The sequence below is a fragment of the Ovis aries genome, chromosome 17, assembly GCF_016772045.2.
Source record: "Ovis aries strain OAR_USU_Benz2616 breed Rambouillet chromosome 17, ARS-UI_Ramb_v3.0, whole genome shotgun sequence".
Classification (NCBI taxonomy): domain Eukaryota; kingdom Metazoa; phylum Chordata; class Mammalia; order Artiodactyla; family Bovidae; genus Ovis; species Ovis aries.
In genome coordinates, this window is record NC_056070.1 from 5,207,162 (window position 1) to 5,229,701 (window position 22,540).

Genomic DNA, 22,540 nt, shown 5'->3' on the forward strand with positions numbered 1-22,540 from the left:
GGGGGCGCACAGGGAGTAGGTGGCTGTTAATAAAGAGACGAGGCCAGGTGGAGTGGAGCGGGCAGGGCCTGATTGCAGGGGACGGGTAATTGGTCTCCCTCCCGGTTTAATGCTCTGCTCGGGGGCGCCCTCCCAGATGTTTTCGTGTTGCTATGGCGGCCGGGGCAGGGGTAATGGCCGTGGAGCAGGGGAGATGAAGCCACAGGAGGCTTTTTACTCCTGTGTTTGAATACTGATTACAGGAGCTTCGCATTCGGCGCATCTGGAGCACTTTTGTAATGGGTTTTTAAACTTTTCCATCATCTGCACGCAGGTCTAGCTCCAGCTCACAGCGAAGCCTGCAGGCACCCAGATTAGAAAGATCAATCCACCCCCTCGAGAGTCGGGCTGTGGGGCCGTTTGTTCTGAAAGAAATTAGTAAGGGGCTATTAAGCAGGGAAAGAGGGGGAGCAGGGAGGCGGTAGTGACAAACAGGGGCATTTTTGTGGGTCACCTGTGAAGGAGGTTCGGTTGTATAGGAGCTTTATTTATAGTAAAATCCTTTAAGGAAAAGAGCCTGTAAATGTTAGATGAAAAATGCATGTATATAAAAATAAGGTGAACATCCCTCCCTTTCCCAGTCTAAGTGTCCAGAGGACTCCGGTGTCTGCAGGAAGCTTCAGATTCTTGCCCAAGAGTGGGAGGACACAGCCTACAGCCCCTCAGAGGGAAGCAGTGATGGCGTGAAACTGGCAACCGTGCCCGGCTTCCCGGGGTTAGTGGTGCCATTAAAGCTTGCCAACCCACAGGAAATTACAGCGGCTCCCGGCTGCCAGGAGCTCAGTTCCAGGTGTCTGCTGGTTGTGCTCCCTCGCTGGGGGCCTCCCCTCTGCCCACCAGACAAAGGAGGCCTCTGATGGCTGAGAATCAAGACCATTGGACTATTCAGTGGCTCTCTGTAAAGCCGTGTGCTTCTCAGTGGTTCTTCACATCATAAGAGGTGCAGTGGGGCTGTGCTGTCCACTCACTCGCCATCACTGCCTCGTTTCTCTGGGTGCATCTGTTCCCCTGCCAAGCAAAAGAAAGGCTGAACTGGGGCACTGGGCTCTAATTCTTGCCACATGTTCATATGGAATCTGATCCGCATCCAAGCCATTTTGCAGACTGTTACCTGATGCATCTCAACTAAAGCAACCAACAGCAAGCTTGTTGGAAGTTTCACTACTATGAGATGCTAAATCCAAAACACTGGGCACGAATTTAAACCCAGAGTTGGATGATCCAGATGAAGACCTGTTCGTTTATTCAGTTCCTATCGGGTGTTTGTCGGGTACAGGGCAAGCTGGATGAGGGGGGGACGTCGCGATGAACAAGGCAGACATGATCCCACCCTTTGGGAGCTGTGTATGGTCTAGTGGGAGAGACAGACATGAAGAGTTAACCAGAGAACCTGATTGATGGCAGATTGTGGCAGACACTATCAAGGAGCAAAGAGAAGCTGAACTGGCAAAGATGCGCCCTGTTTCAGACAGAGGAGATGGGGGAGGCCTCTCTGAGGAAAGCTGATGTAGTGGGGCAAAAGACTCTTGTGCCTGCCATACAGGAAGCCAGGCTCTGACAGTGGGAGGCTGCAGCGCAGGAAGGGTTTACTACAGGTTGCCATGAAAGTGGGCAGGAGAGAAGCCTCAGATCCACTCCAACTTGGTGGCTGAGTCTGGGGTGTTTTTAAAGGAGAAGAACAAAGAGGCTGCAATCAATCATCAACTGTGCCATTTCTTAATCATGACTTTGGGAGTCAGGATGTCTCTGGCTTATGATTCTCTGGCCAGGTGGGCCATGGCTGGGGGTCCGTGAGCTTCTCTTGTCCTGGAGAGACAACCTGAGTTTGTGCTTTAATGATGACATATTCACAACCATTTCAGTCATCGGACTCTGGTTGATTCATGTTCAGTTAGCCCAGGATTGAGGCCAGACGGAACAAGAAAGGAAGAGAGATTAATCAACTGGCAGGGGTCCTTGTGTCTTGGGGGGCTGGTTTCACTGAGACCAGAAGGCTGTGAGGGGAACAGCCGTACAAAGAGCCGGGGTGAGAGAAGGGTGCCGAGGGGAGCCTGGGATGGATGCACCACATCCTACTCCGTGACAAGGGGCAGGGTCACCGAGTCCAGTTTGCTGTGCCCCAAGGAGATGAGAGAGCAGTTGTGTAAACGCTCTCAGAGGATCACTAGATCTAAAAGAACGATTTCACATAGACGGGCCCTCATTTCAAAATGGCCATCTGCCCTCGATTGACATAGAAGTTAACTATAGCCCCTTTCAAAATGTAATCTCTTGGAAGTCATTTCCCTGCTTTGTAGAGGAGATTTCAGCTGATGTGGAAATAAAGAGTTGTTACACATACTGAACAGTAACATGACTTTTATATTTACTGTCTTTTAGATGAACTGGGAAGTGAAAACGTGAAAGTGTAAGTCCCCCCCGCCCCCAGCCCGTGTCCAGTTCAGCTTTGGGGTGGACCAGGATGTTGGTGGAGGAGGGTGGTGGTGGTGAGCAGATCAAAGGGCCAGATTTCCAAGAGTTCTGGTTTGACAGCCCCGGCAGGGCCCTCCTGCTTCCCTAACCCCACGAGAATGTGCCAGAGTCCCCACACCTCACCACAGGACAGGGGATCTGACGGGGGAGAAGGTCCTCTGTTCAGAAAAGAACCCTTTTCTGACCGCCATCAATTCCAAATGCATCGGTGACTGAGTATTCTGACCCTGGGTATATTTCAAGGACATCAGTTCATTTATTCTGATTAAAAAATTTATCACCAGGGAAGAGATGTTAGTTGGTATTAAAAGAGGGGAACCCTAGTAGAAACCCAGAGTTTGTATGGTGAGAAGAAGATCCTGGTGGGGAGTGGGGCAGGAAGAGGAATGGAGGTGGCAGGAGGGGATGGGAGAGAGGATTCTGCCTGGAGGGGTGGCCTGGGGCACCGTCACCGGTGTCTCTGCCTCCCCCCACACTCCCCCGTGCTTGTTTTGACCCTAGGCTGGCCTCCTCTGAAGGGGGGACAGCGAGTGGATCAGAGCAGGTGGGCCCCTCCCCCAATCCTACCTACATTAACTGGGGCCTCTTCCCTCCCCCAGGAGAGCTGAGCCCCAGCCAGGAAGGCCCTGGATTTCTGAGCATAAGGGCTCCATTTCTTCTAGGCACGAAAGCCTGGAAATGGAAGGGCGAGGTGGTGAAAGCGGCTGTCCATCAGCCTCCTGACCTGGAGCGCTGATCAAAAACCCCCAAAGATAGGGAAGTGAAATTGAGCAAGGCTAAAATGCTGAATGTGGCAGCTCCCTGGAGGAGCCTCAGACTCATCTCAGTACCTTCGGGGGGAGCCAGCTCTCCTGGGCTTCCTCTCAGCCCATCATCAGTAATGGACGAAGGTTTATTTTTGTTTTTGCTTTTCTTCCTGTTACAGTTTGGTCCTCTTGAATAGAGCAAATGCCTAGATTACCCTGGAGTATAAGACGCTGAATCAAGTTCAGCTTCCTCACAGCCAACAGCCCAGGCTGTCCTCAAACAAAATTTAGCACATCACAAAACATGTTGGTTTTGTCTTTTGTTTTTCCAACAAGCTCTTGACTGTCTCTCTCTAGCCCTATTTTTGAGGAAGACACACCCTCTGTGATGGAAATAGAAATGGAAGAGCTTGATAAGTGGATGAACAGCATGAATCGAAACGGTACGTGGTGTGGAATATGGAAGGTGGTTTTCTCTGTGCTCTGGTAAGAGGAGGCTGCTCCCTCTTCGTAACTATGCGGTTGGATCCTGGGTGGGGCCCTGTGAGCCCACCTGCCTTACTTCCAGTGCATGCAAGGAGTTAGCTGGGGCCTGACCATCCTTAAATACATAGTTTAATTACCACATCAGTTGTTGCCACTCCAGTGGAGTTTTTCAAGAAGAAAACGGACTGTTTTTTTTTCAAGTGAGGAAATCTCTTGAGACCAAACTCTGGAAAAAGTGAGCATCCGGCATTACCCAAAATATGATAGAATTTAGACATCTGTGATTTTAATGTGTGTTTAGATGTAAAACTTTATCACATATAGTTTACATGGATCTGCCCTATAGGGACTAGCCATCTATGTCTACTTAACTTGGAATTTTAAAAACTAAGTAAAAGTTTAAACCTTCATACCTTAGTCAATCCAGCCCCCTGTGGCTAATGGCTATTATATTAGACTGTGAAAATCTAGAGCACGCCCTTCACTGTAGAAAGTGCTACTGGACTGTGCTAGCAGGGACAGTAATATGAGTGTCCCATTATAACTTAATTTCCAGTGGATATCTGACGGTAATTGTAGTATACGTTCCTTGCTGGTGGGGGTTTAGTGCTGAATCATGTCTGACTCTTCCAACTCCATGGACTGTAGCCCACCAGGCTCCTCTGTCCGTGGGATTTCCCAGGCAAGAATACTGGAGTCATAGCCATTTCCTTTGCCAGGAGATCTTCCAGACCCAGGGACTGAGCCCTGGTCTCCTGCATTACAGGCAGATTCTCCACCGACTGAGCCACCAGGGAAGCCCATACGTTCCTCACTTTTCATTAAATCAATATTTGGACTTAAAAATGATGACAGCTGGGTTTTTTCTATTTTTAATTTCTCTAAAAAAATCAATAAATTATCTTAATGCTCATATTAAATTAATACAATCCACTATTTATATTATCATACCACTTTAAAAAAAAAAACATTTATCTAAAAAAAAAAACAACCTGGGGATTTATCAGATTCAACAATCGACAATGGAGTTCTCAAAAACCAGGTACTTGTTATCGGAATTTTTGTACCAGAGGCTCAGCAAGGTGAACATTCCAAAAGATGAAAACTACTTAACTAACATGGACAATTTTGGGGAAGAATGGCTTGGTAAAGCATTTGAGGATAGGGGTGAGTCACTGAGATAATCCTTAGAGTAGTTTCCTTTTGTGGCTTTTAGTTTATAAAAGTAATGTACATACACAGCAGAATTTGGAAAATGCAAAAAAAAAAAAAAAAAAGATAGAATGAAGAAAAAATTTCCACCACCCAGAGATAATCTCAATATTTTGGTGTATTTCCTTTTTTGTGGCTGAGATAATTGCAATCCAAGTCATGGTCCTGTTACAATCACTAAAACCATTTCCATTTGACAACGAAAGAAGAGAGTTGTTTTGATGCGTCGGTGATAGATCGAGCAGGTTTCCCTCCCTTGAAAACAGCAGGCATGTAACAGGAGGAAATTCTGATGGCTTTAAGAAGGTCGGTTGTTCCCCACTTTACCTGCTTCTTGCTCCTGACTGAACTCATTCTGCAGCCACCGCAGAACCTCGGTGAAGCTGTTTTATTCCAGCGTCTGCCCTGAACTGTGCAGATTCTAGTCTTTGGAGCCCCTGGGGGGTTGTTCGGCGGCTGAACAACCAAGCAGTGATGAATTGTGCCCTTTTCCGCTGAGGCCAGAGACATGCTGAAGTCTTGCATCTGCCCCATTAGTGCTTTTTCCATTTCAAGAGCCTTGCCATGATTAATCTTTTAACCTCTGAAATTCCCTGGTGAGGCTATTTCTGCACAAGTAACAGATCAGAGAGATATGATGTTCAACTGCATGAGTCTTGTGGATAAAAAGTAGAATTTCAGTGACTAATAATGAGCCTGGTTTTCTTCTGTCCTAGCTGACTATGAATGTTTACCTACTTTAGAGGAAGAAAAGGAACCAAACCACAACAACCCAAGGTATTTCTTATTTCTACCACATATGTGAGTGGGGGAGGGGGGTTGGAGGCCACAGCTGAGGACTTTCACTCACCACCTCTGTGCCTATAAATTTTATGTGACCATTTTCATGGGCGTACATTGGTGTCTTGTGGAGAAATGGAAGTGTGAGTTATGGAAACTAGAAAAGTACAAAGTAAATATCTTAGTGATTCTTTATCTTTAGAAATAAATTAGTACTTGTTTTCTTGGCCTTCTAAAGAGACACTGTTGAGTAGGCATCTGCTTTAGTCCTAAGTTTCTGGTTATAACAAACTGTAGGTTTGTTTATCGTGGATGAATAGATGTTTGGTCAAGAAAACAGATGGAGGTGACAGTCTCAACCGGATAGCTGAACAAGGGTGAGTAAAAATGAGCGTATAACAAACAAAAGAAACGAAAAGCCGACTTAGGTTGGATTGTTCTTGGTGTCAGTGGCTCAGTCATGTCCAACTCTGTGTGACCCCACGGACCGCAGTCCCCCGGGCACCTCTCTCCTTGGGATTCTCCAGGCAAGAATACTGGATGCTGCTGCTGAGTCGCTTCAGTTGTGTCCGACTCTGTGTGACCCCATAGGCAGCAGCCCACCAGGCTCCCCTGTCCCTGGGATTCTCCAGGCAAGAATACTGGATGCTGCTGCTAAGTCGCTTCAGTTGTGTCCGACTCTGTGTGACCCCATAGGCAGCAGCCCACCAGGCTCCCCTGTCCCTGGGATTCTCCAGGCAAGAATACTGGAGTGGGTCGCCATTTCCTTCAATGCATGAAAGTGAAAAGTGAAAGTGAAGTCGCTCAGTTGTGTCCAACTGTTCTCGACCCCATGCACTGCAGCCCACCAGGCTCCTCTATCCATGGGATTTTCCAGGCAAGAGTGCTGGAGTGGGGTGCCATTGCCTTCTCCCTTCCCTCCTTCAAGGGATCTTCCCGGCCGAGGGATCAAACCCATGTCTCCCACATTGCAGGAGGATTCTTTACCCTCTGAGCCACCAGGGGAGAGAAATTAAATGAGAATTTTAAAACTTGAATACTGTGGCCACCTGATGCGAAGAACTGACTCACTGGTAAAGACCCTGATGCTGGGAAAGATTGAAGGCGGGAGGAGAAGGGGTCGACAGAGGATGAGATGGTTGGATGGCATCACTGACTCAATGGACATGAGTTTAAGTAAACTCCCGGTGCTGGTGATGGACTGGGCGTGCTGCAGTCCGTGGCGTCACACAGAGTCAGACAAGACTGGGCGACTGAGCTGAACAAAAGCCCATATTCTGTGCTACCACTAGGTGGCTCTGCTCGATAGAAAATTTTAGAGCACCAAGGCAGGCCTGTTCTTCAGCCCTCCACAAATTTCTCTTTTGTGAGGGTAGAAACGATCACGTTTGGGTGTTTTTGCTCAGAGAATTCTCAGTCAGGACTTGGGACGTGCTGGTAGGAAATAAGATTGATGGTTCAGCAAGTCAGGGACTTGCTCTGTAGAGCATGGCTGTGATTTGGTGGGGCGGGGGCGCTGAATTGTTGACGGGGTGACTAAGATGAGCAGTGAGCGGGGAACTTGACTGAGCGCGTAACTGAGATGTCAGACTTCCATAAGAATAAATTTTCAAGGCAACGTAAATACCCACCCCGTCTCCCTCCAGGTCAACCTGAGGGCCTACCCTAGTCACCATAATTGGGTCCAGAGTGTAGTCACCTTTCATAAGCAGTTCCGGAAACCAGCAGGTCACAGGGAAAGCCTGGTTACTAGACAGTGATTGAGGCAGTCAGATGTTTGTCTGGCTTGTTCTGCTTCTTCCGCTAAACCTTGCCTGGGAAGTCAGGCCACCACCGTCTTAGTCTTAGTGGGTCAAACCTCCGCTCTGATGCAGAACCTACAACTTGTTGTAGATGTCGTTGTTACCTCTGTAGGTGCTTGCATATTAAAACTCATCACTGGTCCAGGAAAGAGTTTATCCTGTTTAAATGAGTTGTCAGACATTAACAAGCAGATAAAAGAAAATATGCTAGTGAGACTTCACAAAGCCCATTACCAAGAAATATTTTCCTTGCATTTTTACCTAAAATGAACATCTATGTGTGTCCAGTATAGGGCTCAGATCACCATTAAACCCCTGTAAGTATCTTATTATTGAATCTCTGATGGGTACCCTCTAAAGATGTGAAATGCCATTGGTTTTTATATACCTGCCTCGTGTTCTCTGAAATTATTGGCAACAGAAGAGACTTAGAAATTGTATGATGGTAAAAGCTTTATAGAAGTAACACTTCTTTGAAACATTGAGAGGCTGGTCTCTGAAATGAGTTCTACCACATTTCACCTGTAAGGCAAAAAGCTTTAACCTATTTGGAGAGCTGGTTTATATTCAATTATTGTTTTTAAAGGGAATGTCTGCATTCCTCTGTTGGTCCAGAGCTTTCTGTTTTAATTCACAAGACAGCTCTCAGCCCATCACTTCATTCTTTCTTGATGAAGCCAGGACCAGAGTTATAGAACTGAAAGTGGCAAGTCCCCAGTCTTTGGTGTTGGAGACACTGTCTGATTACTCCAAAGGGTATCTTGATATTGCAAAGCAAATTTAGTTGTTATTCACTAAAATCCATAAGAGTACAAAGCACTTAGAACAAACCTTGGTACAAGATTAGCTCTTCGTTAGTTGCTCTTAATTATTATTAAAAAGTTATAATTGATGTACATAAACTCATTGCCTTTTGGGTTAACGAGCCTGTGTCCCAAGGCCGAGGCTCATCTACTACCTGAAGCATTATTTTTGCCCCTGGTTCCCCTGGGGACTTCTTTTTGGAGCTTTCTAATCCTGAGAAATCATGAGTTTATTTAATCCCCTAGGAATGATCTGGAGACTAAGTTCCCCATCCACTTTCAGGATAGGTTCCATTCATGGTGATGATTTCAGAATAGCCATCTTAGAAGTTTGGAGGGTCTGAAAGGGTGCCTATTTTGGATTATCTCATAGTTTGTATAATCTTTCTTTTCCATCATGATTTTATTTACATCTCTCTTTTCTAAATTGTCCTCATTATATTGATAGTTGATGAAACATTTATTTGGAATATCTAATCCAGAACAGAAAGAAGGTCCTTTTTTTCTCTGACATGTTGTGAATCATTAGAGATATAGGTGGCAACTGCATTGATCTTTGGACTTAGATCAGATGGCTGGTTTGAAGACCTGATTTGGATGCTCATATGTTCTTTGTACTAAGACAAGTGACCTGAATTTTGTAAGGTTCGATCTTCTTATCTTGAAAAATGGATATAATGCCACCTGTCCTCCTAGTTTCACAGAATCTTAAGAGAGAAAAAAACATTTTGGAAGTTTCAAAGCACCATGCAAATGAAATGATTTCTTTTATGCTCTGGCAATAGTTCTCTCCATCTCTTCCAGTCAGCTTTTTTTTTTTAAATCTTCTATTTTGAGCAAATTTAGGTTCCCAGCAAAATCGAACAGAAGTACAGAGAAATCCCATACACCCTGGTCACCACATACACAGCCCTCCCCACTGTTGACACCCTCGGCAGGGTGGGACCTTTCTTACAGTTAGCCTCTTTTGACACACGATTACCTCCAAAGTTCCCCAGTGGTTTCTTCCTTTACCATCTAAGCAATATACAAGTGATTCTACTGCTTCAGAAAATGCAGTTCAATTCAGTTCAGTTGCTCAGTCGTGTCCGACTCTTTGCGACCCCATGGACTGCAGCATGCCAGGCCTCCCTGTCCATCACCAACTCCTAGAGTTTACCCAAACTCATGTCCATTGAGTCAGTGATGCCATCCAACCATCTCATCCTCTGTGGTCCCCTTCTTCTCCTGCCCTCAATCTTTCCCAGCATCAGGGTCTTTTCTAATGAGTCAGTTCTCCGTATCAGATGACCAAAGTATTGGAGTTTCAACTTTAGCATCAGTCCTTCCAATGAACACCCAGGACTGATCTCCTTTAGGATGGACTGGTTGGATCTCCTTGCAGTTCAAGGGACTCCCAAGAGTATTCTCCAACACCACAGTTCTAAAGCATCAATTTTTTGGCGTTCAGCTTTCTTTATAGTCCAACTCCCACATCCATACATGACTACTGGAAAAACCATAGCCTTGACTAGACAGATCTTTGTTGGCAAAGTACTGTCTCTGCTTTTTAATGTGCTATCTAGGACTGAGTGACTTCACTTTCACTTTTCACTTTCATGCATTGGAGAAGGAAATGGCAACCCACTCCAGTGTTCTTGCCTGGAGAATCCCACGGACGGGGGAGCCTGGTGGGCTGCCATCTATGGGGTCGCACAGAGTTAGACACGACTGAAGTGACTTAGCAGGTTGGTCATAACTTTCCATCCAAGGAGTAAGTGTCTTTTAATTTCATGGCTGCAATCACCATCTGCAGTGATTTTGGAGCCCCCCCAAAATAAAGTCTGACACTGTTTCCCATCTATTTCCCATGAAGTGATGGGACCAGATGCCATGATCTTAGTTTTCTGAATGTTGAACTTTAAGCCAACTTTTTCACTCTCCTCTTTCACCTTCTTCGAGAGGCTCTTTAGTCCTTCATTTCCTGCCATAAGGGTGGTGTCATCTGCACATCTGAGGTTATTGATATTTCTCCTGGCCGTCTTGATCCCAGCTTGTGCGTCTTCCAGCCCAGCGTTTCTCATGATGTCCTCTGCAGTAAGTCCCCCATGTAAGAACAAGTTCCATGCCAAGAGTGCGTTCATAGTCCAGTTTGTATTCATAAGTCCAACAAGTTAGCCTAGATACCCAACTGACCCGATCACCTAGATACCACTGCTTTTGTGTTTGCTTCCGGACATCCTCGGCCTGACATAAAGATCCTGTACCACCGTACTCTATACGGTGCTGTACAATAAAGTGCACAATAGCACAGCCTCTTATAGGGGTTGCATATACCTGACAGTATGCGCTAGATATGTGAGCTAACTTATGTGATTAGACATTTGAACGTGTGCTCGCATCTTTGAAAGTTTGCATCTTGAAGCTTTGTATGTCGGGGATTTGCTGTGTATAGAAATCACGGGAGACTGAAGTGAATGGAAAGCACACTTTTCCATCCTGCTTAGATTAGCAGGAGGATGAGCAACTAAGACTTCTGGAGGTCATTTACTTGATGCTAGGGAGACACCCCGACACAGAGCCTCCGTGATCCATCAAGTCCACTGTGCTCCTGGGGAAAAGGAGCTGATCTGCCCACCATCCTACACTTCACGCACTACACTGCGCGTTAAAGACTTCAGCCCTTCCACCGCCTCTTGTTTGGGTCCATAATCTCGGGTCTTTCGGAGCTTTTCCTGTTACTTTGCCTTGTCCTCACTGAGTGGACATTTTCTTTAAGCTGTGGAATCTCAAATTTCACACAGGATTTTGGTAAGGGCCAGAGATGTGCAAAGTATAATGGGAATTTTGCAGTATGGTTTTCGTGTTTTCAAAACAATCAGTGGGTAAAGACAGCAAAGGAATTGTGGGGGAAGGAGGATTCTAGCTCCTTAGTTCCCACCTTAGCATGCTCTCCTAGAGTTCATACTTGTTATGTGCCAGGCCACGTACGAGGAAGTGGGAACAGCGTCAGTGCAACAGTGTCCAAGGGGTGGGCAGGGCAGAGCAGAGGTCTGCGCTGGAGTTGAAGAGAATTACATCACTGACATTGTTCAGCCTTGCCAGTGCATGGTGAAAACACAAACAGATCCACTGAGTTGGTTTCCTTACTGTTTAAACTCTCTGTAAAGAATTCATTCCCTTATTGTCTACCCCATCCTTACCATGCTTTTTTGAATACCTCTGGATAGTGGCAAAAGCAAGATAGAATTCCTTTCATCCTGGTGTTTTCAGTCTGGGCAGCCTCTTGCTTGTTTCTGAGGCCTTTGTAACCAGACAATTTCCTGAAAGCTTGGTGTTTCTGTCTCTGTAAGCGTAAGTGAATGATCACAGAGAAGGGACTGCAAATATTAGCCAAGTGCCTGTCGTCTTTCCCTTTATGCCTGTTGGCCACAGTGATGATTTTACGCTGAGTAACAGCATTGGGAAAGATTAGGGGGAAATTAGATTTGGTTTCATCCAAGCAGATTTATAATTTTGAAAGTACAATAATAACAAAATAATGAGACATTTATTCTAGATGTCAGATGCCTAGGTACTACCCCCTAGGAAATTAACTAAGTCAGAGAGGGTAAGTAACAATATTCTGGTTTTGAAATAATTCTGTTATTCATTTTATGATTCATGTCTGAGCTCAATAATGTTGTAAAAATGTTTCACTGCAGTATTTCTCAGGAAAATCCAGGTTAGCTTAATAGAGAATTTTTTTTTAACTTTTCCTGTTTCTTCCCTTCTCTTTGTTTTTCTTTCTTCCTTTCCTTTTTTTTTTTTTTTTGAGAAACTACAATCATGGATGTAGTTTTTCACGATATATTTATTGAGCGCCTAATATTTGCCTGGCACAGTCCACATCATGCCAAGACAACCAGCTAAAAATGAAATAATCCTTTTGAATAAACCTGGAACGTAAAGAGGTTAAGCAATTTGTCCAAGTTTACGCAGCAAGTTTATGATGACGCTCTATCTAGAGGAGAATTTCTTTGAAAATCACATTTTCATTTTCTTTGATTCGTTAAAACAAAAGAGATATTCCAAAAATGAAAAGACAAATTAGAGTTGTTTTTTTTTTTTTTAAAGAACCCTCAGCAGCCAGAAAGCCAGCCACCACGAGACTGATAATGAAAGTCTTTGGTGGCCAACAAATCCGTCGTGCAGTGCAGTCATTGACAAGACTGCACCATGAATTGCAAGAAAGCAGCAGTTCTGTGTGAACTCTTTTGGGCTCTCCACTGCCGTAAATCTCTGTGGCCACTTCCAATTACTTTATGGGTTTCTTTCCTCTTTATCTCTTTAGTCCCAAAAGTCATTTAAAAGTCAACAAGTATTAAACATTAAGTATATTAAGTGCCAACTGATTTCCCTCAAATCCAAGCTAAGTATCATGAGGGGTACAAAGTAGCAGTTTATAATCCTGCAGTATGCTAACTTCAAATGAGATGGCTAACCTGCCCGTGTGTGTGGTGGGTGAGAGGAGATGTACTAAATTCAATCAACCACAGCCTTGCTTGAACAGCGGCCCAGACTATGTCTACACTGTGGGCATGATCTATATGTCTTGGCCCAGTTCTAGGTCTGGCTCTGATGTCAGCCAGATGCGTGTCTCTGTAATTCCCCCCGGGCCAGGCCTCTTACGGGAAGGAGAAGGGACGTGCTACTGATGAAAAGGAAGAGAGCATGAGCTAACTGTTGCATGATTCCATGCTGAATTGAACTCTGCTGCTGCTGCTGCTGCTGCTAAGTCGCTTCAGTCGTGTCCGAAAATTGAACTCTGGACGCCCTCAAAACCAAATGAGAGAGCATCATAACTAGAGAAAGGTGTAGCATAGGTTTATTGCATCTTGGGAGATAGAACACTGGCTGCTGTCAGAAAGAGGGACTGTTACAAGATAAACTGGTCAGAAGGGCAGAGATGGCTTAACAGATCCTGACTGCAACAGAAGGGCGGTTAGGAAACGAGGTGTCAGAATTGCGCTTCCTCCTTTGACTGGTGGCGTTCCATTAAATGCTTTCTTAAAAATCACCAGATGATGCTTTTAATCAGTTCAATTGGTTTTTAGAGTTTGGAGGCCTGTTACCATACAGCTTTGGGGAAAGCTGTCCCACATTCTTAAAATACCTATCTAACACTCCGAGAAAAATCACTCACTCATGCCGCTGTCACAGATAAGTGACTAAAACCATACGAATTACCATCAAGGCAAGCAATAGGGGTTTGAAGCAGGATCACTGGTTTTGTTTGTTGCAATTCTGTGGCAGTCTGCCAAGATATTTTTAACAGGGAACTCTAGGATTTGCCAGAACTGAAAACGCCTGGGCTGATTCGATCATTTCACCGAGATGATAAATAGCCACAGAAACAGCAGGGAACGCATTTAAAGGAATGAGCAGCAGAGAGAATAATGCCTCCAGGCTCGGGGGTGGGTGGGGGCCAGGTCCAGGTTGCTGACGCGCTAACAGGATGGATGGCCTTCACACACCTGCAGCAATCCTGCGTGAGAGTTGTGACCCTAGGAATGACCTGATGCCCCACAGCTGAAGCAACGCGTATCCCCGCTGGGACTGTCTCTGGTGTGGCGTGCTTGGAACGCTGTCACAGTGCCCAGATCCTTAAGCACGTAAGCTCCACGTGTAAATATCATGCATGGAATCTCGTGCTCTCTGATGCTTTAAGTGAATGGGTTCTGATTGGTAGACAGTCTCACATGCTAAGTCTTCGTGATCCTTGTAGAGTGTTCTAAACAAACCACACTGAAGTACATTCTCTTCAGAAATTGCAAGTTTGGGGGTTTCCCTCAGTGGTAAAGAACCTGCTTGTCAATGCAGGAGACACAGGTTCGAATCCTGGTCTGGGAAGACTCCACATGCCGCAAAGCAACTACATCAGTGTGCCGCGGCTCCTAAGCCTGTACTCTGGAGCTTGTGAGCCGTGGCGACTCACCCCGAGTGCCGCAACTGCGGAAACCCTTTGCCCTATGGCCCATGCTCTGCAACAAGACGAGCCACTGCAATGAGAGGCCCATGCACTGCAGCCGGAGAGTAGCCCCTGCTCGCCGTGGTTAGAGAAACCCCCCCAGCAATGAAGGCCAGCAAAACCCAAAGTCAAATAAGTAAATAAGATAAAATTATTTTTTCAAAAAAGAAATTGAGTTTGTTTTGGAAGATAGTTTCTTAAAGCCTTTGGATATGTGAAACACCATTCAAGGTCAGGTTTGATGGACGAATATTCACTAGTGTAGAATCTTCACCATCAGAACATAGGTTCCTGTGTCTGGAGGTCAGGCCCTTGGTATTGAGCTTTACCTACATGTCCTCACTGATTATTTTCCAATACCCTGCTAAGGTACATGGTATTATTCGTATGTTTTGCAGACGAGATGAGAACAGAAAATTTGAGCTGAGGAACGTTTGCTTGCCCAAGGTCACACAGCCAAGGATGTGGCTGAGCCCTGATTCAAGCTCTGGTCACCTGACCCTGTGCTCAAAAAGCCCCTGTGAGCATGGGCTCAACCAGGAAAGAGGCCCAAGAAGAGGAATCCCCTGCAAAAGCTTAATCAAAAGTTGTATGGGGTACTAGAAAAAGAAAGTGTTCAGATTTTTATGGAGGAACATAAAAGATTTAAACAAATAGAGACATACTGTGTCTGAACGAAAGAAAATCTACATGTAGGGTCAACTTAGTGTCTTAAAGAGCCCAATGGGCATTTCATCTGGAAGGATACTTGGGCACAAATAGCCAGGGTAATTCTAAAAGAAGAAAAAAGAACAATCCTGTATAGGTGGGTGGAATTGCAGGGAAAATGTACAATAAGTAAAACTGTGTACACTCAGAGCTAAATAAGAAGTTTTAGTGGAATCAGTTCAGTTCAGTCACTCAGTCGTGTCCGACTCTTTGCGACCCCATGAATCGCAGCACGCCAGGCCTCCCTGTCCATCACCAGCTCTCAGAGTTCACTCAGACTCAAGTCCATCGAGTCAGTGATGCCATCCAGCCATCTCATCCTCTGTCGTCCCCTTCTCCTCCTGCCCCCAATCCCTCCCAGCATCAGAGTCTTTTCCAGTGAGTCAACCCTTCGCATGAGGTGGTCAAAGTACTGGAGTTTCAGCTTTAGCATCATTCCTTCCAAAGAAATCCCAGGGCTGATCTCCTTCAGAATGGACTGGTTGGATCCCCTTGCAGTCCAAGGGACTCTCAAGAGTCTTCTCCAACACCACAGTTCAAAAGCATCAATTCTTCAGTGCTCAGCTTTCTTCACAGGAATAGAGTATTCAAAACAGCCTCAAGTATATGTAAACATTTAATATACTCTAAAAGTAGCAAATTGTAGCAAGTGGAGTATTTGATAACCAGTCTTAAGACAACTGACTAACATTTGGAGGGAAAATTTAGAACTCACACTTTAGATTAAAATAGACTCCAGATAAGTTTAAATGTGAAAAAGAAAGGAAAAGTTCAGAAAAATTATAGATAAATATTATTATAATTGTTAAGTGAGGACTGGCTGAAAAGTCAGAAACTGTACCAGAAAGGAATAGATATAGCTACATTAAAAAAAAACCATGAATAAATGTGTCAAAATTGCAAAAACAGAATTTAACGTACTTAAAATTTCCTGGCTCTTTGAATGACATTACTTTAAGATAAACAGATATGCTCAGTGCTCTTTGTTTCTGTAGCCAGTCTTTTTAGAAATCATAAAGATTACTTTTTGAAAGTTTTTTAAAAGCACAATAAATAAAAGTAGCAGGAAAAAGCCCAACTAGGGAAAAGCATGTGCAGTGTGTGTGATGGAGAAAAATGACTGCTATTGCTAATACGTAAATCAGTAGGAAGGCAGTTGTCCCGTATGAGCAAAGAATGGTGATAAGCAATCTGGCAGAAGTTAAAATTACCAACACGGCCTTGAAAAAATCTTTAGTCTTCCTAGTAACACAAAAAAACTACACAAGAGGACATTGAGGTAAATATTATACTAAGTTTACAGAAACTGAAAATAATAATATTAGAATGTTGGGGAAAGGATAGTTCCCGAAAGGAAAGTGTCAGGAGAAGGTAAATTTTTAGGGAAGGGGGTTGCCAGTGGACTGTTTCAGCTTTAAAACTGCATACCTTTAACCTAGTAATTCCTCTTAGATATTTATGCAAGGCTAACAACTGGAAGCATGCAAAGATGTAGCAATTTTTATAAGAAAACTAAAAATTGGAAATAGCTTGGATGTTTAACAATAAGGATATGCCTAATTTTTTTTTAATCAAGTGTGCTCTGTAGTCGCTATAAGATATGGTATATTTATTAGCCAGGAAAGAGGTCTATAGATAAATGAGAGTGAAAAAAGCAGATTATATTTCAATATGCATGATTCCATTTTTGTATAAGAATATGTATATCATTATCACAGAAAAATATTTTGAAACTTAAACACCAAAATGTTAATTGTAGTGAGATTGTTAGTACTTTTATATTGTTTATTTGTATTTTCTATTTTCAACAATGACTATGGATTGGTTTTATAGTAATATATTAGTTATAACAATATAATTAATTTCAAAAATCACTTTTCTTGTAACTGCTGGACACAGATCAGTCATGTGGACAAAAGAGGGATTGTGCCCCTTGCTGTACAGCCTTGTGTTTTGGTCTGCTTAGAGTAGCTGAAATGCCAAGATAAGGCGCAAAAGAAAAACATGCAATCCAGAGACTTATGCTCGGTAGAGATGAACTCCTGGATCTTAGAAATATTATCTTGCTACCACCCAGTTTCCAAGAAATGAGGCCTCCTTGCCTAATTTAAGAGGTGTGCAGGGTGGCTTGTGAAATGGGTTGTTACGTCTGCTCTTCAGATAAAGAATGTCTTCATTTTCAATCAGGTTTCCGTGAAATAAGTTTTGCTACAGAAGTTGTCTTTTTCCCCACGTCCACCTTCCCCCTTCTTTCCCCTCGATCAGCCCTCCCGGTCACAAGCTTCTTCCCCGCCTTCACTGCACAGACGCAGACACAAGTAGGCATGTCTCCCCTCCCCTTTCTTGGTTGGCTCTGTATTTTCCATCTATCTGTCATCTATCAAGTTGCTCCACTGACCTTTTGGAAACACCTGGTGAGCACTGCACAGGTGAGCACTGCAGTAGGAGTCTGGGGAGCACGATCATTCGCAGCCTCCCACGCCTCTGAGCAAAGGTGACACCGGGGCCTGATGGTCATCGTTCAGACACAGGTCACTTTAAGTAGAGACGTGCTAGAATTTGGTTGAAGGGACACAAAAGTTAAAAAAAGAAGGGGGTGAGGAGGTCGAATGGTCTGCTTTCCAGGAGACTTGGGTGGAAGCGTGGTCTCACTGGGAAAGAGCCACTCAGCTAGACATATGTCCAAGGTAGCCACGTTAGAAACACAGGCAGAAATGCGCCTGCCAGTACAGCCACGTGCAGATACCACGTCCATAGCTGACGCCTGCTCACACCCAAGACGCCTGGTGACTGAATTCTAAATGGCACCGAGAAGGCCCCTCCAGATCCTCTGTGGATGTGAGCAAAACGGGCTTTTGAAACCATGCCAGGACCACAAGCTCTGAGAGAAATCAACACATGGAAATTTTTTTTCTAAAGGAAGAAAAAGGCATTTTGGCATCTATTCATAGAAATGGGATTAGATTTAATTAAAGGGGGAACCCCAGCTCCATCTGCTTCTCTCTGTGTCAGCCCTGGGGAGGGATATTACTGCAAGAGCTAGGGATTATGTCTTGGCTTTTCTAGATTTCCTCCTCAGGGTTCAAATATAAAATCCAAACCGACCTTTGTTTGGGAAATTGTAATCTGGACACTGTTGGCTCCCTGACTGTTTATACTCTCTTGAGTCACCTCCATAGCTGAGTGACCAGCTCTCAGGAACTTCTTGGAAATATACTGTTGTTCTCTTTTTCACAGTGACAATGAATCCTGAAACTGAATGGTGCTAATGCTTTCCAAGAGAAGCAGTCCCAGAGGAAGCCCGCTGGGCCTGCCAACAGAGGATGAAGGGGATCCGAATTTAATTAACTTCAAATCAGTGTAAACACAAGAACCTTTTGCTGTTGCTTCCAACGCCCACTCTTCCGACGCCCAACGCATCACCTTTACTTGGAAGAATGCTTGATTGAGAAGTGCTGGGCAAAGGCTGGATGCCATCCATTGCTGAGGGTGGTGGAGCCACGAGGTGCAGTCAGCGCTCATCACGGGGTGTTCCCTCCACTCAGCCGACCTCTGGGGACTGGACCACCACTCTGGCCATGTTGAGTCCCTGTTACCTTTCTGCTTCATTCCTTTGAATACAAAACTGGAAACTGTCTTTATCTCTGGTTTCCTTCTGGGTCACCTTGGGTCACCTTAAGACCTAAATAGCTGGATAGTTTCTTCTGATTAGTCAAGTCCTCTGATAGGTCAGTTACGTTCAGCAGGAACTTTGCTCAAGATGAATTATGTCATGGAAAAGACAGCAAACAAAGCAAGTATTTCAATGTGTGCGCCATCCCAGGGGGGTGGTAAGCTTGTTCCTGCCTGCCGTGAGACGCAGTGTGAGATACACAGTCAAAGGGATGCTGTTTGGTGATGGGTGGACCGTAAGTTGGCCAGGTGACAGAGAAATGGGAATTTTCCATGAGAGATCGACTGTCTTCCTTCTCAACTAGAATCAGCTGCTTATTTCCACTTCCCCATGGCTCTTCCTTGTCCTCGCCCCACCTCCCTGGCGTGTGATGTGTGGGTAGATGGGAGCAGCTGGGCCTCTTCTGTCACCTTCTGTGTCCCGGAGATCTTTAAGGTCACCTGGAACAAACAGAACGGCAGTAGGCTGTCTCTGTGCAGGTGGCGGGGACCTCTGCTTACACTCAGGACCTCTCCTGCCCTCGGGACAGGTCTGGTGTGCTCAACACCACTCCCCAGGAGGCCAACACCCGTCCGTCAGAGATGACATTCTACATGATATTTGTTGACATCCTCCTGCTAGAAATGACGGCGCAAAATCAGAGGGGCCTATTTATCACTCCCACTCATGTAAAATCAATCTCCATTTAATCCTTAATTTTCCAATTCTGACCTTTAAAGCAATCTAGCAAATTAGGACTCCTCAGCTCTTCCACAGCACCCAATATTTTATTCCAGGAAAGAAACAAAGAATGAAAATGGTCTTTTACTCCCCACCCATAAACTGAGGCGGGGTGGGGTGGGGTGGTTGAGGGTCACCAAACATTTGCTGCTGAATTTGGGGTCTTGTGTTTGAAAGGCTACCATAAGGCGTGACACAAACTGCCCTCCCTCTTTCCAGAATCCCTTACCTTCTGAACTCTGCCCACAATTTTAAAAGCAGAGTTCCAGGCTAAGGAGATCTTTCCGTGCCACTGAAAAATAGAACTATCTGGCTGTGTTTAACCACTGCTCTTATGCCATCCTGGGACTGTGCAGAGCTTTGGCCAAAAAACAGTCTTCACGGTACAGAACCACAACAGATCTGTCTGTGGGATTCTTTTTAGCACATCCTAATATGGCATTTTTGTTCTGCATATTTTCTAAAGTCTTTTTCTGATGTGAGTCATTTTTTAAAGTCTTTATTGAATTTGTTACAATATTGCTTCTGTTTTATGCTTTTGGTTGGGGGGAATGGTTGGCCAAGAGGCAGGTGAAATCTTAGTTCCCAACCAGGGAATCAAACCTGCAACCCCTGTGTTGGAAGGCAAAGTCTTAACCGCTGGACTGCCAGGGAAGTCCCCTGTTTTGCATATTCGTATTCAACTTGTGGTCCACAGTGACTCAGATATTTATGCCAGAATTGCCATTATACCAAATCGTCATTTCCGCCTGTTTCATTTCTTTGTTTGTCATCAACATTTTGACTCTCTGAAGAGTCTCTCCTCTCTCTAGCTAGCTGTGTTAAGATTTTTGCTGAACGCTTAGGTAGGCAAACATCACCCAACCCTACCAAATAATGGACGTTAGCAGTTCAGAGAAGGACGGGGGTTCTTGGAATCTCACTTGATGAAGCAGTATTTCATAATATGGTAAAAATACTCTTATTCAGTGTGTGAAGCTACTTCAAATTCCAGAAGAAGCCAGCTTCAGCAATATGTCATTGAATTTATATCTGAAAAATGTACTAACCCCTCTAATTGCACAATGTGCAAAGCACTTTTAAAAATATAGTTTATTCTGGCAAGATGTATGACATTAGTATGGGTCAGAACAGCCAAGGGTCGCCTCTAGTGCTCTGTATATTTTATTTACTATCCAATTAAAAGGCATAGGTTATGGTCCTTCTGAGAACTGTTTTTTAACCCAAACTAAATTTTTATGTTTTAGATTATTGTTAATAAAAATCTTAATAACTTGCCCTAATTGGGTGGCCAATCAGAGCATAATGTGGCTTTAGAATATTTTCAAGATGTTTACATGTTATTGCCATTTTGAACGTGTTAAGCAAGTTAGGTTAACAGCGTTGCCTTGTTGAACTCCTCAGGAAACTTGTGGTAATAAACGTGTGAAAACCTCAGTCTAAACTCAGTGACGTGACTCCTTTCTCTGGGAAGGTCATTGTTATCCACACACTGAGCACGCAGCTCACGTCAGACTTGACATCCAAGAGGTGATGGGCACCTCTCATCACCCTCACAGCTCTGACAATGTAGAGGGACACTTTAAAAAATACATCTGTCTCGTTGCTTGTTTTGGTTGTTTAAACTCTCCGTTTTCACCATCTCTGGGAGAAGGCCCTTACGTTGAGCAGACATGAAGTGTACACATTAGTTTAGCTCTATCAGAATCGTACAAATTCTGAACATAGTGGAGTGAGAAGATGTGGCTTCACGCTGGGAAGACGGCTAAAATCCTCACCGTGAGGAAAACATCGACATTTTCTTCTGAAGTACATAATGCTGCTCTCTCACACTCAGGATGGAATCTGGGTTTGCCATTTAGATCTACAATAAGCAATCCAGAGGAGCTTCGTAGGCTATATTTCTTCTATCTTACGATAACCAGAAGATCATGGTATATTAATGTGGCATGGGAGTAATCAAATTGGTTGTTAATAATTATATAACGCCACTAACCAATTGCCTGAATGATTTATTTTTTTGAACAGCTCTTTGACACTGTCTTTGACACTGTCTTGTCTGATACCCTAATTTTACTTTCCTCTTAGTCCTTTTGGGGGTGGTTATTTTTAGATATCTGGTGGGAGATTTCTGGTTTGTTTTGGTTTTTGTCCTTTTCTAAATAATATATCATGTTCATGAGATAGCAATACATACAAGTATATAAAATAAACCTTTTTAATCAACTCAATAGATGCTCTAAGCCCCTTTTGAAATTATATTTTAAGATAAATTCTTAAAGCAAAGTGTTAACAGTCTCATGAAGGCTTTAATCTCATTGTTCTACAAGATTAGAAGTATGTGTTGAACTATTTATGACAAGCGAAGGTGGATGGGGCCCCTTACCAGTTGGACCCCAGGTGGAGAAGGCTCAGTTAAGCATCCCCCTTCGTTCCCATCACATTATTATCTCCGGCCTTTGTTGTCTGCCTGCTAAGTTGCTTCAGTCGTGTCCAACTCTTTGCAACCCCATGGACTGTAGCCCACCAGGCTCCTCTGTCCATGGGATTCTCCAGGCAGAAATACTGGAGTGGGTTGCCGTTTTCCTCCTCCAGAAGATCTTCCCGACCCAGGGATCGAACCCAGGTCTCCTGTGTTTCCTGCGTTGCAGGCGGATTCTTTACCCGCTGAGCCACCTGGGAAGCCAAGTTATAGGCAAATAATTGGACTCTTTTACAAAAAGCCTATTTACATTTTTTACTTCTTTGGTCTGCGTGGACTCAGTTAATAGTCTCTAGATACTGCAAACAGTTATGTGCTGTCTTTTCCAGTATAAAGACCAGTAGAGATTGATCTCTGTATTCCTCTGACCTTAGGTGAAATCCCTGAAATTACAAATAACTAAGGAACGTGGGAAAACTGCATGTTTAATAAATGTCAGTTTTCAGAAAGAGCAGGAATGGTAATGATTCAACAAGTTAAAAAACAATATGATAGACTAGCAATAATTACGGAGAAGGCAATGGCACCCCACTCCAGTACTCTTGCCTGGAAAATCCCATGGACGGAGGAGCCTGGTGGGCTGCAGTCCCTGGGGTCGTGAAGAGTCGGACATGACTGAGCGACTTCA

At 44.3% G+C, this 22,540-nt stretch overlaps 1 protein-coding gene across 7 annotated transcripts in view; it reads left to right on the forward strand.

Annotated features, from left to right (window-relative positions):
- Positions 1 to 20,867, forward strand: part of TMEM154 (transmembrane protein 154) — a 52,124-nt gene extending 31,257 nt beyond the window's left edge. For 2 of the 7 annotated variants that reach the window (XR_006056568.1, XR_006056570.1), the window contains 5 exons: positions 2,419 to 2,446; positions 3,615 to 3,700; positions 5,672 to 5,732; positions 6,033 to 6,112; positions 18,275 to 20,867. Coding sequence is in view for 4 of the 7 variants with exons in the window: in XM_060400589.1 (XP_060256572.1) it covers positions 2,419 to 2,446; positions 3,615 to 3,700; positions 5,672 to 5,732; positions 18,275 to 18,290 (191 nt within the window). In the remaining 3 variants the exon portion in view is untranslated. 7 annotated transcript variants of the gene reach the window in all.
- Positions 20,868 to 22,540: the final 1,673 nt, after the last annotated feature.